Genomic DNA, 18,285 nt, shown 5'->3' on the forward strand with positions numbered 1-18,285 from the left:
ATGAGACTCGTGGCAGAGAAGAAAAATGCATGGGATGCATATAAATTATCTGGAGACACAGATGCCTATGGCAGATATAAGTTAGTCTGTAATCAAATCATAAAGTACATTAGAGAAGCAAAGGGAGATTATGAGAAATCTTTGGAAAACAATGCAAAGAAAAATCTTCTTTACTTTTGTAAACTCTAGAAGGAAGGGGATGAATCAGATTGGTCCACTAGACATCGGCGGTTCAATTGTTGATAAACCTACTGCGGTAACCACAGCTTACCGCATGTGCAAATGTAAATGCAAAATGATTATTTTGCATTTACATTTGCACATGAGTAGGTCTGTAGGGAAGTGGAGGCTAGAAGCTTATCAAACTCTGGAAGGAAGCTATTATGATTTTGTAATAACCGAGAGTAAAGTGTAGGAGAAATTGTTGAAACTGAACATAAGAACTTTCTGCTGACGAGGCTACTAGGAGACGGTCGTGTTCAAAGCCGCTAAGTGGATTTTTCTTATTTATTGATTTGAAATTATTGTTTTTCTAAAACTTTTGATTAAATTTAGTAGTATAACATTATTTTGTGATTTTCTGATTAATTTGGTGTATTTATTCTTTACTCGGCCTTGTAATTGCATAAAGGTATCGGTAAGGGTATCCACGTGTTTGCAATTCCGCTGAACGAGAAGTTCTTGAGACATATTTAGCCGCTTGATTGAATATTTTTTACATCGAATTATTTCTGTAAGTAGCTTATAGACCTAGTAAGGATCGTTAGTTTATTCTGAATTGAGACAGCGAGATTTGAAAGTTAATTAATACTTAAGAGTCCGTAGATATAAAGTTCGTAAGTTCCCGCCTTTGTGATACGATAGTTATATACCGTACTAGATAGCGTTAGTTGAACTTCGTTAGCAGTTAAATTGTACTTTTAAATAAATACATATAACGACTTAGATTACAAACGTAACATAATTAATTATATTTAACATAATTAATAACATAACATAATTAATTATAATTAATTAATAAATTAATAGAATCATGACTCAGACCAGAGCAGCAAAACAAAAGGCTCAAGCTAATGGAAGTGCTGTGGCTCAGAGCAGAACTGAGGGGGCCAGTTGTCCTCTGACTCACAGCCTTATAAAATGCACTGTTTGCTTGATGTTTGCAGAGCAATCGGGTACAGGACATGATACTGCCATGGGGGATGTCTTTATGTGTGCGCGATGCAAGGAGTGTATCGATATCAGGCAACAACTCAGCGTTCTTGTGGGCCTATATGAGAGATTGAAGGACAGGGTGGATGCCCTCGAAGAAACTAAATTGAGGGGCCCATCAAGCTCTCAGCTGCCCACATCAATGCCAGAGTTTGCACTTGGGCATCACGTGACACAGAGGCAACCCCCAAGACAGAATGCGCTGGTCCCAAAGGAACTAGTAGTTGTTGGTGACTCTATTGTCAGGGAAACGGGGAACATGCTTTGTAAAAAGGATAGGTGGAACAGGACCAGGGTATGTCTGCCAGGGGCAAAGGTTGATGACGTTGTAGAGCGAATATCATCTTTTAAGGGCACAAAAGGTGATATAGTTGTACACGTTGGCACTAATGATATTAAGAGTAGGAGACCGGAAGAATTACTTAACAAGTACAGGTCACTGTTGAACAAAAGCCGAGAATTAGGGTTGAATTTGAAAGTGTCTGCAATTCTGCCCAGACACGATAGGAGGGAGTATATGATGAGAGCCTTGTTGATCAATTCGGCCCTGGAAAGATTGTGCAAGGCTCAAGGGGTAGAATTTTTTTCAGCCTGGACCGTACTTGTTAACAGGAGAGATTGCTTCTACAGGGATGGGATACACTTAAATAGAAAGGGTGCAAGAATATTTGCTGATGCTATTGAGGCAGTGTTAGGTGGGTCGGAAAACTGCTAGCTTGGAGGGAGACAAAGACCAATAGATTGACAGTAGCCACTGGCAGAGGTGAAAGAGATTCTTGCACTGCTTCTATTAGAATGAGCAGAAGCCTGAAAAACAAGATGCATGATATTTCAGAGACTGATCGGGCCCATTGCGGTACAAGTAAACACATGGGTTGTGTTAGGGTAGCTAAGAATAGAAACAGGTGCAGGTATACTTGCGTGTACACCAATGCTAGGAGTTTAGTAAATAAATTTGATGAATTTGAGGTATTGCTCAAAACATCAAAGGCAGATATTGTTGGGATATCAGAGACGTGGTGTCACACAGATATAAGGAATGCGGAACTGGAATTTGGGGAGTACAACGCCTACAGAAAGGATAGACAGGATAGGAAGGGGGGAGGGGTTATGCTATTAGTTAAGAAACACATAAAAACAAAGGAAGTGAAGCCAATCGACATCGAAAAAACTCCTTGAGAGGGCGCTGAATCTCTTTAAAAGTTACAGCTGTCAGTTACAGGCTCCGCAAAAACGATAAGTGTTTGCCTTTTATTTACATGATTGTTATTTTATATTGTACTCATTACGTAGTCATATAGTTATAGTTACGCTGGTTATTTTTTATTTTTAATTTAGATAAAGAGTTTTTGTGGATTTTACTTACGATAGGTAAAACCGTTATTTCGTTCCATTTTTGTAGCCATTGTTTTTGGATATAGTGGTAGGGAATCAAATTTTTTAATTGAGGTAGCTAGGTAGCTCTAACGCATAATTATATAGTAATACGCTTCACTGTTTCTATTTAATAGTTTCTATTCAAACACTATTGACATTTAATTTATTGATTTTATTAATTTAAACTACCATGCCCCAAACTAGAGCAGCAAAGCAACGGGCACAAAGTGGCAGGAGTGCTGTGACTCGGGGGAGAACTGAGGGGGGCAATTCTCCAACGCATCACAGCCTAAAAAAATGTGCAACTTGTGAAATGTTTGCCGAACTCTCTGGAACGGAACATGATATTGCCATGGGGGATGTCTTTGTGTGTGCGCGATGTAAGGAGTGTAAGGAAATCAGGCGACAACTCAGCGTTGTTATGGGCCTATATGAGAGTTTGAAGGACAGGGTGGATGGCCTCGAAAGATCTAAATTGAGGGGCCCATCAGGCTCTCAGCTGCCCACATCAATGCCAGAGCTTGCACTTGGTCATCGAGCAACACAGCGGCAACCCCTAAGGCAGAATGCGCTGGTCCCACAGGAACTAGTAGTTGTTGGTGACTCTATTGTCAGGGAAACGGGGAACATCCTTTGTAAAAAGGATAGGTGGAACAGGACCAGGGTATGTCTGCCAGGGGCAAAGGTTGATGACGTTGTAGAGCGGATATCATCTTTCAAGGGCACAAAAGGTGATATAGTTGTACACGTTGGCACTAATGATATTAAGAGTAGGAGACCGGCGGAATTACTCAACAAGTACAGGTCACTGTTGAAAAAAAGTCGTGAAATAGGGTTGAATTTGAAAGTGTCTGCAATTCTGCCCAGACACGATAGGAGGGAGTACATGATGAGAGCCTTGTCGATCAATTCGGCCCTGGAAAGATTGTGCAAGGCTCAAGGGGTAGAATTTTTTTCAGCCTGGACTGTACTTGTTAACAGGAGAGATTGCTTCTACAGGGATGGGATACACTTAAATAGAAAGGGTGCAAGAATATTTGCTGATGCTATCGAGGCAGTGTTAGGTGGGTCGGAAAACTGCTAGTTTGGGGGATACGAAGACTAATAGTTTAACAGTAACCGCAGGCAGAGGTGAAGGTGATTCTTGCACAACTTCTATTAGAATAAGAAGCGACCTGGAGCGAGGGGTGTTGGGGGTTTCAGGGACGGATGGCAGTCATCATGGAATAGTTGGGTATATGGGATGTGTTAGGGTAACAAGGAATAGGCATAGGAGCATGTATACCAATGCTAGAAGTATAATAAATAAATTTGATGAATTTGAAGTGTTGGTCAAGACATCAAAGGCGGATACTGTTGGGATAGCAGAGACGTGGTGTCACAAAGATATAAGGAATGCAGAACTGGAATTTGGGGAGTACAATGTGTACAGAAAGGATAGACAGGACAGAAAGGGAGGGGGTGTTATGCTGTTAATTAAGAAAAACACAAAATCAAAGGAAGTGCACCCAGTTAATATAGATGAACAGTGCTCTGTTGAGTCAGTTTGGTGTGAGATAAGCACTGCGAAAGCAAAAATAAGAGTAGGAGTGTGTTATAGGCCTAATGACTTGAATGAGTACAATGAACAATTGTACAGAGAAATAGAGTGGGCCAGTAAATCAGAATGTCTTATAATGGGGGATTTTAACTTCCCAGATATTGACTGGAACTTGTGGGTTGGTCACTCACACACTAGTCAGACTTTGGTGGATTTATTGGATGATTGTTTTCTGCAGCAGCATGTTCGAGAGGCAACCAGAGAAAGTAACACTCTTGATCTGGTTATCAGCAGTGATCATTCGTGTATCAAGAGTTTGCAGATAAAGGAACCACTAGGTGGCAGTGATCACAGTGTGCTGAAGTGGGATTTACTCAAAGAGGTAACTACCGTCAGGGGTAAAGGAAAGGGTTTTTGCTTCCGTAAAGGGGAGTACAGTGGTCTCAGACAGTTTTTAAATTCTGTACAGTGGGATCAACTGACGATGTTACAAACAGTAAATTCTAAGTGGGAAGCATTCAAGGAATTAATCGTGGAAGCTACTAGACTTTATATACCGATTAAGAAATATCGTTCAAGGTTTAGGCCTAAATGGTTATCAAATGAACTAATGAGACTCGTGACAGAGAAGAAAAATGCATGGGATGCATATAAATTACCAGGTGACGCAGAAGCCTGTGGCAGATATAAGCTAGTCTGTAATCAGGTCACAAAGGAGGTTCGGCAGGCGAAGGCGGATTACGAGAAATCTTTGGCAAAAGATGCTAAGAAAAACAGCAAGGATTTCTTTACTAATATAAACTTCAAAAGGAAGGGGATGAATATGATTGGTCCACTTGACATCAATGGTTCGACTGTTGATGATCCTGCTCAGATAGAAAACAAACTGAATGAGTATTTTGCAACTACATTCACACGTGAGGAATTATTACAGTTTGAAAATGGAAGAAGGTTATCAAATTGTAGCAGTGTGCTTAATGATTTTGTAATAACTGAGAGCAAAGTGGAGGAGAAATTGTTGAAGTTAAACATAAGAAAGGCACCTGTGGTGGATGGGATCTATCCAGTTATTTTAAAGGAGGCAGCAAAGCAACTAAGCAAACCCTTAGCCATAATTATGAGAGCATCCTTGGACTCAGGGGAGGTTCCCACGGACTGGAGATGTGCAAATGTGTCCCCAATTCACAAAGGTGGATCGAAGGGTGACACGAGTAATTACAGACCAGTTAGTTTAACTTCTGTTCCGGGTAAAATAATGGAGTCACTGGTTAAAGATGCATTGCAGGATCATCTAGACAAGACTGCAGCAATAATTCAAACACAGCATGGTTTTGTTAAGGGGAAGTCTTGCCTGACCAATTTGATTGGATACTATGATGCAGTCACAAAAGAACTGGATGTGCTTTTGTGACTGCATCATAGGAATAGCTTTGATATTATATACTTGGATCTTAGAAAGGCTTTTGATACTGTTGCACATGGAAGACTGCTACACAAATTGGAGCAGTGTGACATTGGAGGAAAATTGCTGCTATGGATAAAGGGGTGGTTGAGGGGGAGAAGACAGAGAGTGGTAATCAATGGGCACTGCTCATCATGGACTAATGTTATTAGTGGAGTCCCTCAGGGCTCAGTGTGGGGTCCATTATTGTTTTCTGTATTTATAAATGATACTGATGATGGTATATCAAGCTTAATGTCCAAGTTTGCAGACGATACAAAGGTTGGCAGGGTTGTCAAGGACACTACTGACACTATGCTGCTGCAACAGGATCTGGAAATGTTGAGCAGATGAGCTGAGAGGTGGCAAATGAAGTTTAACATTGACAAATGTAAAGTATTACACATGGGAAACAGCAACCCCAGAGCAACGTATCAATTCTGTGGTACTACACTGACAGTGGTAGAGAATGAAAGGGACTTGGGGGTGGTTGTGCAGGCAGATATGAAGTTCTCTGAGCATTGCAGACGGGCTGCAAGAGTAGCTCATGGAGTATTGTCAATGATATACAGGAATTTTTCCAGCAGGGATAAGGAGGTGATTATTCCCTTGTATAAGGCAATGGTCAGGCCACACCTAGAGTACTGTATACAGGTCTGGAGGCCTCATTTCAAGAAGGATGTAGAGCTGCTGGAACGAGTACAGAGAAGGGCAACAAGATTAGTGAATGGAACAAAGGGGTGCTCTTAAGAAGAAAGGCTTACGTTTTGTAAATTACAGTGTCTGGAGACTAGGCACCAGCGAGGTGATCTGATAGAGGTGTATAAAGCCTTGAATGGTTTGAACATGCTCAATGCTGATGGGATTCTTCCTCTAGCTCAGAATAATCACCTGAGAGGGCATAAATCCAAATTGAGAAAAGACAGATGTAGGATAGACGTGCGGAAATTTGCCTTTAGCCAGCGGGTGGTTGGTTGGTGGAACAGACTTCCATCCCTTGTCGTGGAGGTTGATAGCCTAAATAAGTTTAAGGCTCAGCTGGACAGGTATTTTGAACGAACAGAGGGGTGAAGTGGAAGTGGGGTTTTTTTTTTTTTTTTTTTTTTTCTGTCTGATGCTGCATAAGCTTGCTTTCTTGCATCAAATGCCTCTACTAATGCTAATGCTAATAAGAAAGGCACCTAGGATGGATGGGATCTGTCCAGTTATATTAAAGGAAGCAGCAAAGGAAATAAGCAAACCCATAGCCATAATTATGAAAGCTTCCTTGGACTCACTGGAGGTCCCCATGGACTGGAGATGTGCAAATGTGTCCCCAGTTCACAAAGGTGGATCAAAGGGTGAAATGAGTAATTGCAGACCTGTTAGTCTAACTTCTGTTATGAGAAAAATAATGGAGTTGCTGGTTAAAGAAGTGATGCAGGATCATCTAGAGAAGCCTACAGTTATAGTTCGGACACAGCATGGGTTTGTTAAGAGGAAGTCTTGTCTGACTAATTTGATTGGATACTATGATGTGGTCCCAAAAGAACTGGATACAAAAAAATAATTTTGATATCATATACTTGAATTTTAGGAAAGCTTTTGATACTGTGGTACACAGATACTAAGTGGAACAGCATGGCGTTAAGGGCAAGTTGTTACAATGGATAAAAGGATGGCTGAGTGAGAGAAGACAGAGAGTACTTATCAATGGACACTGCTCTTCGTGGACTAATGTTATTAGTGGAGTACCCCAGGGGTGATGGGCCCATTGTTGTTTTCTGTATTTATCAATGATATTGATGAACGTATATCAGGGTTAATGTTTAAGTTTGCAGATGATAAGAATGATTGGCAGAGTTGTTAATGACAGTAATGTTAGTGCACTACTGCAACAGGAACTGGAACCGTTGAGCAGAGAGGTGGCACTGAAATTTAACATTGACAAATGCTACATACTGCATATAGGTAGCAGTAACCCCCAGAGAAACGTATCTACTGGGTAGTACTACACTTAGGGTAGTGGAGAATGAAAAGGACCTGGTGGTAATTGTGCAGTCAGATATGAAGTTTTCTGGCAGTGCAGACAGATTGCAAGAGTAGCTCATTGTGTCCTGTCAATGATATACAGGAATTTTGCTAGCAGGGATAAGGAGGTGATTGTCCCCTTGTATGAGGCAATGGTTGGGTCACATCCGGAGTACTGTAAACAGGTCTGGAAGCCTCATTTTAGGAAAGATGTAGAGCTGTTGGAAGGAGTGCAGAGAAGGGCAATGAGATTAGCGAGTGGAACAAAGGGGTAGTTTTTCGAAGAAAGGCTTAAGTTCTGCAAATTACAGCTTCCGGAGACTAGGCACTTGCAGGGTGATCTAACCGAGGTGTATAAGGCCTTGAATGGCTCGAGCAAGCTCAATGCTAACGGGATTCTATCTCTTGCTCAGATTCCTCATCTGAGGGTATATAAATTCAAACCAAGGAAAGACAATTGTAGAATAGATGTCCAGAAATTCGCCTTTAGCCAGCGGGTGGTTGATAGTTAGAACAGACTTCCATCAATTGTAGTGGAGATCAACAACTTTAGTTCAAGGCAGAAGTAGCCAAACATTTGGAGTGAATTGATGACTGACATGGAAGGTTTTTTTTGGCTGAAGCTATATATGCTTGCTTTTTTCATCATATGCCTCTACTAATGCTAATTTTTGTATAAACTGTCTTGAATTTCATAGTTAGTGCAGCACTATCTGTTATCTGTATTTTCAACTAATAGCAGAAAGCTTATGATGAAGATAACACAAATTGGAGGACAAGATTGCACCTGTTACCCTCAGTTGTTCTGATATGGGTTTTAAAAAGGCAGAAATTTTAATCTCGGAAATCGAGATCGAGATGATCATATTGAACCAAGTGAGAAGTGAAGAATCAATGAATCAAGAATTGCAACATCTGTCACTTGGGAAGCTGTTGACAGTTTGGTACATTGCCAACATTTTAGGCAATCTCATCTGGATGTGTAATAATAACACATTCAGATGAGATGTCCACATAATAACAGAGGTTCTCTCTGTGAAAAAGGTGTTGGCACAATGGGTCCCAAAGTTGCAGATCAAAAATGCACAAATGTTGTCAAGTCAAGTGAATATTTGCATACCCCTCAAAAGAAAGGCAAGTCAATTCCTTCTGCTGGTAAGGTGATGGCATCGTTTTTTTTGGAATGCTGATGGAGTGCTGGTAGTGTATTACCTTTAAAGAGACCAGTTAGTCATCGGGGCATATTACACAGACCTTGTGAGGTGTCTGTGAGAAAAAAATCTATGACAAATGCCGAAGAAAACTCAGCAAAGGAGTCTTGTTCCACCAGGACAATGTGCCTACTTCCAAGTCTATCATTGCCATGGCTGCAATGCATGAGTGCAGCTTTGAAATCTTGAAGATGCACCAGATAAAATCAGTATATGCAGAGGCCAAACTCTTCTTGAATGCTTGGCAGACCCATTCCATTTGGGATAAGGTTGGCTGGTTATTCCCCTCAGAAGTACTAGGCTAGGCAAAAACCTCCATTAAATCCTCTCTGTAAAGGAATTGTTTTTTTCAATATCTTCTTCCCTCACCCCTCAAACTGATCTGGAAACCCAATATATTCTTATTCTCCGAAGACCACCAATACCACAAGCAAACTGTCAAAGCCACTCTATCTCTTCTAACATTGTTTGTGACTGTTCACGGTTCCCCCCTTCTGTTTTTGTTAATATTTGAATCGACCAATTTTATTGCTTTTATGTACATACAAAGGGTACTAGGAAAGTTTTGCAATATGATGCAACAATGAATCACAGGAAGCTGCTTGTTGCTGCATGTTGAGACATGTTCATACGTGCATAGTAGCCGCCGCGCCAAGTCGATGGGCTCAGTTATTCATTAGTAGTGAGAGTGTAAAGTGCTTGCGATGGCATCGTGGTCACGAAATGAGATAAGGACAGTTTTGCGGTATAATTTCGTGCGTGGTTTAACCATAGACCAGTGCTTAGAAGAAATGACTCTTGCACTAGATGATGATTGTCCACATCGTACAATGATATTCAGGTGGTATAGAGAATTCCAAAGGGGAAATTTCACTCTGGAGGATTCTGAGAGGCCAGGAAGGCCACGAACGTCAGTTACGGAGGAAAACGTTACTGTTGTGAGGAAAATGCTTGACGAAAACAGGCGAGTGACCTACCAACAGATAGAGGATACTTTGGGCCTAAATGCACCAGCAATTCGTTCGATTCTGCAAGATCATTTGCACGTGAAGAAACTTTGTTCTCTCTGGGTGCCGCATCAACTGACTGAAGAGCAGATGACACGACGTGTGACTTGGTGCCGGGAGATGTTAAAAAAGTTTGATAAGGGACAATCTCGGTATGTGAACAACATCGTGACAGGTGACGAGACTTGGCTGTACTATTACGATCTGCCGACCAAGGCTCAAAACAAAGTTTGGGTCTTTGATGATGACGACACACCCGTAATTGTCAGAAAATCCCAATCTGTAAAGAAGAAAATGATAGCTGTATTTTTCAAATCGAGTGGAATTGTGGAACGTGTCGTTTTGGACACGCAGAAGACAGTCACAGCTAAGTGGTATACTGAACAATGCCTGCCTAAAGTCATTGGATCTATGAAGAACCTGCGGCCAAAGTCAAGAATGGACACCTGGTACCTCCATCACGATAATGCTGCAGCTCACCGCGCCAAAGCCTGCACCGAATATTTGACCACGACAGGACTGAAACTTCTCGAGCACCCTCCCTACAGTCCAGACCTTGCTCCCTGCGACTTTGCACTGTTCCCGCATGTGAAAATGAAGCTAAAAGGGAGGCGGTTTTCCAGTGATAAGGACCTTCTACGGGCTTGGGACAACGAGTGTGCTTTACTCTCTAGTGAAACTTGGCAGAACTGGTTTAAAGATTGGTTTCGGAGGATGGAGAGGTGTATTGAATGTAGAGGAAATTACTTTGAAAAAATTAAATAAACAAAGCTGTATTGCAAAACTTTCCTAGTACCCTTTGTATATCTGAAATCTCCTGTAAACTCATCTGGCATTGGCCAAAAGGTATGTTGTCACCAATCGAAGGTTATGCAATTCTCTGACACAACAAATAAATGGAAATTTATTATTTATTTATACAGGCAAAATATTTAAAGAATATTTTAAGGATTAACAGATAATGTAGATGTATGCAATTCATTTTATCTGTTAATAAATGCAAATCTATTAATTAAATTATACAAACATACCTTCTGCAATCATATCACCAAGACCAGGTTGAGAAAACACCTATTAAAAAAAAAATCATATTTTATATAAATAAAATTTGTTTATACTCCAGGGCAACCACACAGTGAGAGGAGTTTATGAGAGAGAGTAGATAGAGAGAATACAAAAAACAGCACCATATTTAGAAGTCACAGGCTTGAACCCCCAGTGACTCAAAGCACGTATACCTATGCACCCATGTGCCTGACCACTCAGCTATAGCTTTTTGTCCATTCACTGTGAATGGTTACATGAAAAAGAAGTCTGTAATGTTTGTAAACAACAAGGTAGTTAATGACAGTAATCAGGGTATGTAATTGCAATAAGGTCTGGACAAATTCGCCAGATGGGCTGAGAAGTGGCCATCACACCCAACAGGGGAGGGGAGGTGAAGTGATTAGTGATCTACAGTACATGGGCCCACAGTCCTTCAATGGCCTGGGCCGAGACCTTAATCATATTTTTTAAGTGGTAATTAAATTAATTTTTCAATAATCAGCATAGAATTGTATAAATTGCAGCAATGAATGTTGATGACATCCCTGCTATGGCCCTGATAACAGATATAATGGGGACACAGGTTTGGACTTTAGGTGGGTTCCAGCTACATATTCGAAATTTGAACTGGCCCGACAAAGTTTAGTGGTGAGGGATGAGGGCGTGTAAGCAGTCGTGCTTTGAGCAGACCTTGGTTCAAGCCTATGTGATTGCTAAATATGGTTAATAATAGCAGTAGTAGGCAAAACATGCAAGAAAGCAAGATTATATAGCAAGAGCAAAAAAAAAAAGAGAAAAAAAAAAAAAAAATACACAAGTCACCCATCCAGTCCCTCCAAGAATTTGTCTAGCTCTTCCTTGATTGTATTCCTAGGTATTACAATGCGTGGAGTGAATACTGCTTGGAAATATATGTAATGAAATGAAAACAATTACTTTTCAATAGTTAATTAGTTAATCAATTAATAATTATTTGGTAACAAGGTAATTAGTTATTTATGATTGTATTCATTGTCAAAATAATTTATATAAACTTATCTGACCTTATAAGGGGGGCTTAGAGGGGAACAGGTATCTGTGTTTTAGTATTAGTATTAGTAACGGCCGCATGGTGCAAGAAAGCCTATGGCTTATGCTGCACCAGCCAAAAAAAAAAAAAAAAAAACCAATGATAAAACAAAAAAAAAAATAAATAAATAAAATAAATAACTAAATAATAATAATTAATAAATAAAATTAAAATAAAATAAAAAGGAAATTAAACCTATCATCCTATGCGCTTCCCTTACCCGAAAGTACTATCCAGATGACTTTTGAATTTCCCCAAACTGTCGGCCTCTACCACCCATTAAGGCAGCTTATTCCAGTAATTTATAACTTGCTGGCTAAAATAAAACTTCCTGCAGTCCAATCTAAACATTTCCCCGCGTAACTTGAATTTATGTCCCCTAGTTCTAGCATCATTTATAATCTTGAAAATTTTGTCTTCATTCATTTTACTGATGCCTCTCAGAGCCTTAAACACCTCAATCAAATCTCCTCTAAGGTGTCTAGTTTCCAAACTCTGCAACCCACATATTCGAAGTCTTTCTTCATAAGGACGCCCTTTTGCCGATCTCACCAGGCGAGTTACCCTTCTTTGCACCCTTTCAAGAAGCTCGATGTTTCTTTAGGTGCGGTCTCCATACTTGAACACAGTATTCCAAGTGTGGTCTAACATAAGCCTTATATAATGGGATTATCACGTCCCTATCTCTACTTGCAAAAGTTCGATAGATCATCGATAGGACACCATGGGCCTTCCTTGCAACCTGTTTTCATGTCTGACCGTATCGTAACACCCAAGTCCCTTTCCTCCAGTACTGGGTTTAGTTGAACTCCACCAAGTGAATAAGTTTTTTTGGGATTACTGTTTCCCAGGTGTAATACCTTACACTTTGTTGGATTAAAGCACAGCTGCCATTTTTCTGACCATTCCTGAAGTCTATCTAGGTCTCTCTGAAGAAGCTCAGCTTGACAGTGATCATTAACTACTCTACCAATTTTAACATCATCTGCAAATTTAGACATCACGCCCTCTATCCCTTCATCAATGTCATTTATGAAAATTAAAAACAACAGTGGTCCTAATACTGATCCCTGGGGAACGCCACTTCTTACATCAACCCAATCTGAGGAATAGCCATTTATCACAACCCTCTGCCTCCTGCCCTGAAGCCATCCTTCTATCTATCTAAGGATTTTCCCAGTGATTCCAACCTGTTCCAGCTTATAAAGCAACCACTCATGTGGGACTGAGTCAAAAGCTTTGCTGAAATCTAAATAAACAATGTCGAAATTATTCCCTAAATCCAGCTCGTGAGTGACCCTTTCAAAATAGCGAACCAGATTTGTTAAACATGATTTTCCCTTTAAAAAAACCATGCTGAGTATCCTTGAGAATTTCAATTCGATCCAAATGATCCTGAATTCCACCCTTGATCATTGCCTCCATGATTTTCCCTACTACTGAAGTCAGACTGACAGGTCGATAATTTCCAACTTCACTTTTAGAGCCACCCTTATGTATGGGAGATACATTTGCACTTTTCCAATCCAAGGGAATCTCCCCAGAGTCTAGTGATGCTCGCATAATTAGCCTCAATGGTTCAATGCACTCGCTTGCCGCCTCTCTTAAGATTATAGGGTATATTCCATCAACTCCAGGAGCCTTACTGGTCTGTAGGCTTGAAAGTTTTTTCATTAAATAATCTTGCGAAATTTCAACATCATTAATTACATATTTTTTAACTTCGCTCCCACAATTTCCCATTGCCACAAAAGGCTTTTCATTTGTAAATATCGATGCAAAATAACTGTTGAGTTCATCTGCAACGGCAGCTGGTGTATTTATTACTATCCCCTTTCCCTTGCGTAAAGGTCCGATCTGGTTTGTCCTGCTCTTGTTGGCATTTATATATGTGAAGAATTCTTTATCCCCCCTCTTTGCTCTGTTTGCTAGTGATTTCTCATAAACTGCCTTTGCCTGTCGAACCTTTTCTATGGCTCTATTACACATCACCTTGTAGCTGTTATAGGCTTCAGTGCTTTTTATTGCTCTGTAACCTTTCCATGCCACCTTTTTCCTGCTCAAGTAATGTGGCAACTTCACTATTCATCCAAGTTGGAACCCTTCTTGGGGAGTATTTTTTTAATGGTATATACGCATTCAAGGCATCTGTGATTAATGTTTTAAAAGCATACCACAGTTCAATTGTATTCATTCTCTGCGCGATATCTACCCAGTTAATAGAGGCCATGTAGTACTTTAAGGCATCGTAATTTCCTTTTCTGAAATTAAAACCCATTCCTTTGCCTTTTACTTCTGCTACCTCTCTCGTCATCATCCACCGTAGAACTCCGTGATCACTTCCTGCTACTGGTTCCTCTACTGTCAGCCCTGTTATGTCATCTGATTCATGTGTGATGATGAGGTCTAGGATATTCTTTTCTCTAGTACTTTCCCTGACATGTTGATACAAATAACAGTCATTTAGTTGATTTAAAAATTTTGTTCCCCATGTTGAGTTTCCTTCCCATTTACTCCAATCAATTAGAGGCAAATTGAAATCACCCATAATAAGGCATTGACGCTTACTTGCCCATTCCATTTGCATGTAGAGGCTTTTGTCATAATCTTCACAATCACCTGGTCTGTAGATTACTCCTACTCGCATTATACCTTTGTTTCCAACTATCTCACACCATACAGACTCTATACTAGCATGTGAAATGTCTGAATCCGGGAAAGCTATCGTCGCACTTAGGCTGCTTCTGATAAGAAGCATTACCCCACCACCCCTTCTACCTAACCTATCCTTCCTAAATACATTATACAAGCTGTACTGAAACTCATCATCCCCAATTTTCGGGTGGCACCACGTCTCTGTAAGCCCTATTATGTCGGCGTTACTTGTTTTAACCAGCAGTTCGAATTCGCTCATTTTATTGACGACACTTCTAATGTTACTGTATAAACAATTAAGATTTACTGTTCTTGTATATTTAACAACCCTAACACAACCCTTGAAGTTTTTTAGGCTCTCTTCCCTGATATTAGCTACCCGCTCACGTGAAACGTCTTTGCCCCCAGAACATCTAGATAATACGCCCAGTTGGGGTAACAGATAAGAACTCTTAAGGTATGGGCAAGAGTTACATTGACCAATATTATCAGATAAACGCGTGTCAGTATTACCCACATCCCCCCCTAACTAGCAGTTTCCCTGAACCTTTAAGGTATCCTCAACAATACTGGCAAAAACTTTTGCACCTCCTTTGTTTAAGTGTATCCCGTCCCTACAAAACAAATTCCTTCTACCTACAAGTGTGGGCCATGCTGATAGAAATTTACCCCCTAAAGCCTTGCAGATTCCTTCAAGTCTTGAGTTAATCCACAAGGCTCTTAACATATAATCCCTCCTATCGTGTCTGGGCAGAATTGCAGACACATAGACATTATGGCCTAGCTCGCGACATTTCCTCAGCATGGTTCTGTATTTTTCCAACAAATCGTCAGATCGTGTACGTTTAATATCATTTGTCCCCACATTATCAGACACTCAGCCTAAAACACTGATGGATCCAATATCTCTCTATTACAGAAGATTTAGGAGAAGTCCGGTTGGCCTGCTTCCCTAAAATCCACTCATGTACACCTTCCCGATGGTAAGCCCTGTTACGTACTTAGGTGGCAATGAACATGTAGAGTGGTTCTCTTCAAGACGCCTGGTCAGTATGAAGAGAAAAAGACCAAACCCTCCAGCATATGACAGCACAACAAAACAAATCGCCCTCAGTCCCCAGCAGCTTTCACTCTCCCTCTTACGGCAGCAAGAGGATCCGAGTGGAAGCAGAGGGTGCTAAGAATCTCTGGTAACGACCAGGCTGCCATGCACGGAAACTGAGCTTAGCCTGTTATAACGTAAGATCACTCATCGGTGAAGACAGGATATTAGAGCTGGAAAAGGAATTAGAAAATGTGAATTGGAATATCATCAGTTTGGCTGAAACAAGAAGAAGAAATGAATCACTTATAAGTTTATCAAGTGGAAATCTGCTATACACCAAAGGAAACAGTGAAAGGAGTGAAGGTGGAGTTGGGTTTCTGGTCCATAAAGATTTTAAAAACAACATTTTGGAATTCAAAAGTACATCACCAAGGGTGTCAAGACTAATACTCAAGATTTATGCACCAACATCGAGCCATGATGATGAAGAGGTTGAAGAAATGTACACCGAAATTCAGAGTCTTCTCGATGAGCAGAAAACCCACTACCCTACTATTATGGGGGACTTCAATGCTAAGGCTGGAAAAAGACAAAACAGCGCAGAAAGGGGAACTATAGGAAATTTTGGAATTGGTGAAAGACTTGTGGAATTTGCAGAATCTCAAGGACTGTCAGTAAAGAACACTTTTTTCAAGAAAAAGGTGAACAGAAAGTGGATATGGAAGAGTCCAAATGGATTAAAAACTAATGAAATCTACTTCATCCTCACTAACAGAAAATATATTGTGAATGATGTTACCGTCCTGAATAAGGTAAATGTTGGAAGTGATCACAGAATGGTAAGATGTACACATGACATAAATGTAGGAAAGGAAAAAACTGACTCGAGTAAATAATACAAAGGTCTTTGAGATAACAGAAGAGGAGAAAAAGCAGTATGTACTGGAACTTAAGAACAAGTTTGAGCTTCTGCAGGCTGCTCAGGACCAAGATATTGATGAGGAATATTACAACTTTCTGAAAGCGATAAAGCCCAAGAAACCTATAGGGAAAAAGAAATCCAAAGAAGAAAAAATTAGTCAAGAAACACTTGTTATGATGAACAGAAGACGACATATGAAGAGCAAGAAAAACACTGACAGGAAGAAAATTGAGTATACTGAGTTATGCAAAGCCATTAGAAAGAGACTCAGAGAGGACATAAGAAAATTTAACACAAGAAAAGTAGAACAAGCATTAAGGGAAAACAAAGGATTTAAATCAGCAGTCGACAAATGATAGACAAATGATACTGAAACTGAAGAATAGCGATGGTGTACTTATAAACAGAGAAGGCATAATTCAAATAGCAGAAGACTATAGAGAATTATACAAGGAACGAGGGAATGATGCCAGCAGTGGGGAAGATGGATTGCAAAGTAGCAACACATATGACATACCCGATATTCTTCCTGATGAGGTAGAACATGCATTGAAGAAAATGAAGAATCAGAAAGCCCCGGAGGAAGATGAAGTTACTGTAGAGTTGTTAAAATTGGGAGGAAGAGACATAACACAAAAACTGGCAAGGCTCTTCACAAAGTGATTCGAAAAGGGGTGACGCCTAAGCAGTGGAATAATGCAATCATAGTTTTGCTACATAAGAAAGGAGATAAATCAGAAATTGGAAATTATAGACCAATTAGCTTGTTATCTCACATCTACAAGTTGTTCACAAGGGTCATTACTAACAGATTAGAAAGAATACTTGATGAGAATCAACCGAAAGAGCAAGCTGGCTTTAGGATAGGTTCTCAACTACGGATCACCTTCATGTAATATCACAGCTAATGGAGAAAGCAAATGAATATAAAACACCATTATGCCTGCCATTTGTGGATTATGAAAAGGCATTTGACTCCATACTGCATAAGGCAATGTTTAAGGCACTGGAAGGACAAGGCATTGATACCCCATATATTATGATTTTGAAGAAAATATATGAGAGTGCTTCCTCCTTTATTAGACTAGACAAAGACAGTAGGAAATTTAAAATCGAGAAAGGAGTTTGACAAGGAGACACAATATCTCCGAAGCTGTTTGCTGCTGCCCTTGAGGAAGCATTCAGAAAATTAGACTGGTCGCAGAAAGGAGTCAATCTGAACAGAGAGTACCTAAACCATTTACAATTTTCAGATGACATTGTGGTCATAAGCCATGATCCCAAAGAATTACTGGAAAATCTTAATCAGTTATGGACAGCTAGTAAGGATTTTGGACTAAAGATGAATATGGCTAAAACAAAAGTAATGATGAACAAGTATGCCACAGAAAGGGAAATAATGATTGAAGGAGCAGTAATTGAAAAGGTGGAGTCATATACTTATCTGGGACAAATTATTAGCTGTAATAATGATAAATGGCTAGAAGTCAAGAGAAGAATAAATTTTGGATGGGTAGCATTCAGGAAATATAGTCACATACTGAAGAGCAATATCCCAGTTTGTCTGAAACGTAAAATAATGAACCAATGTATACTACCTACCATGACTTATGGAAGTGAAACTTGGGCACTCACCAAAAGAATGGAAGAGAAGCTGAGAACTACACAGTGAAGAATGGAACGAATTATATTGGGAATCAGACTGTTAGATAAGAAGAGAAACACGTGGATTAGGCAGCAAACTCAAGT

The 18,285-nt window shown here is 40.0% G+C and overlaps 1 protein-coding gene across 3 annotated transcripts in view; it reads right to left on the minus strand.

Moving 5' to 3' along the window:
- Window positions 1-18,285, minus strand: part of LOC150076549 (sphingomyelin phosphodiesterase 4) — a 324,202-nt gene that overhangs the window by 67,393 nt on the left and 238,524 nt on the right. For all 3 annotated transcript variants that reach the window (XM_090388185.1, XM_090388183.1, XM_090388184.1), the window contains one exon: window positions 10,830-10,869. In XM_090388185.1, the coding sequence (XP_090244311.1) occupies window positions 10,830-10,869 (40 nt within the window). The remainder of the gene's footprint in view (window positions 1-10,829; window positions 10,870-18,285) is intronic.

Source organism: Mastigoproctus giganteus, chromosome 13, assembly GCF_048544385.1.
Source record: "Mastigoproctus giganteus isolate SK-2022 chromosome 13, ASM4854438v1, whole genome shotgun sequence".
In the NCBI taxonomy this organism is placed as follows: Eukaryota; Metazoa; Arthropoda; class Arachnida; order Uropygi; family Thelyphonidae; genus Mastigoproctus; species Mastigoproctus giganteus.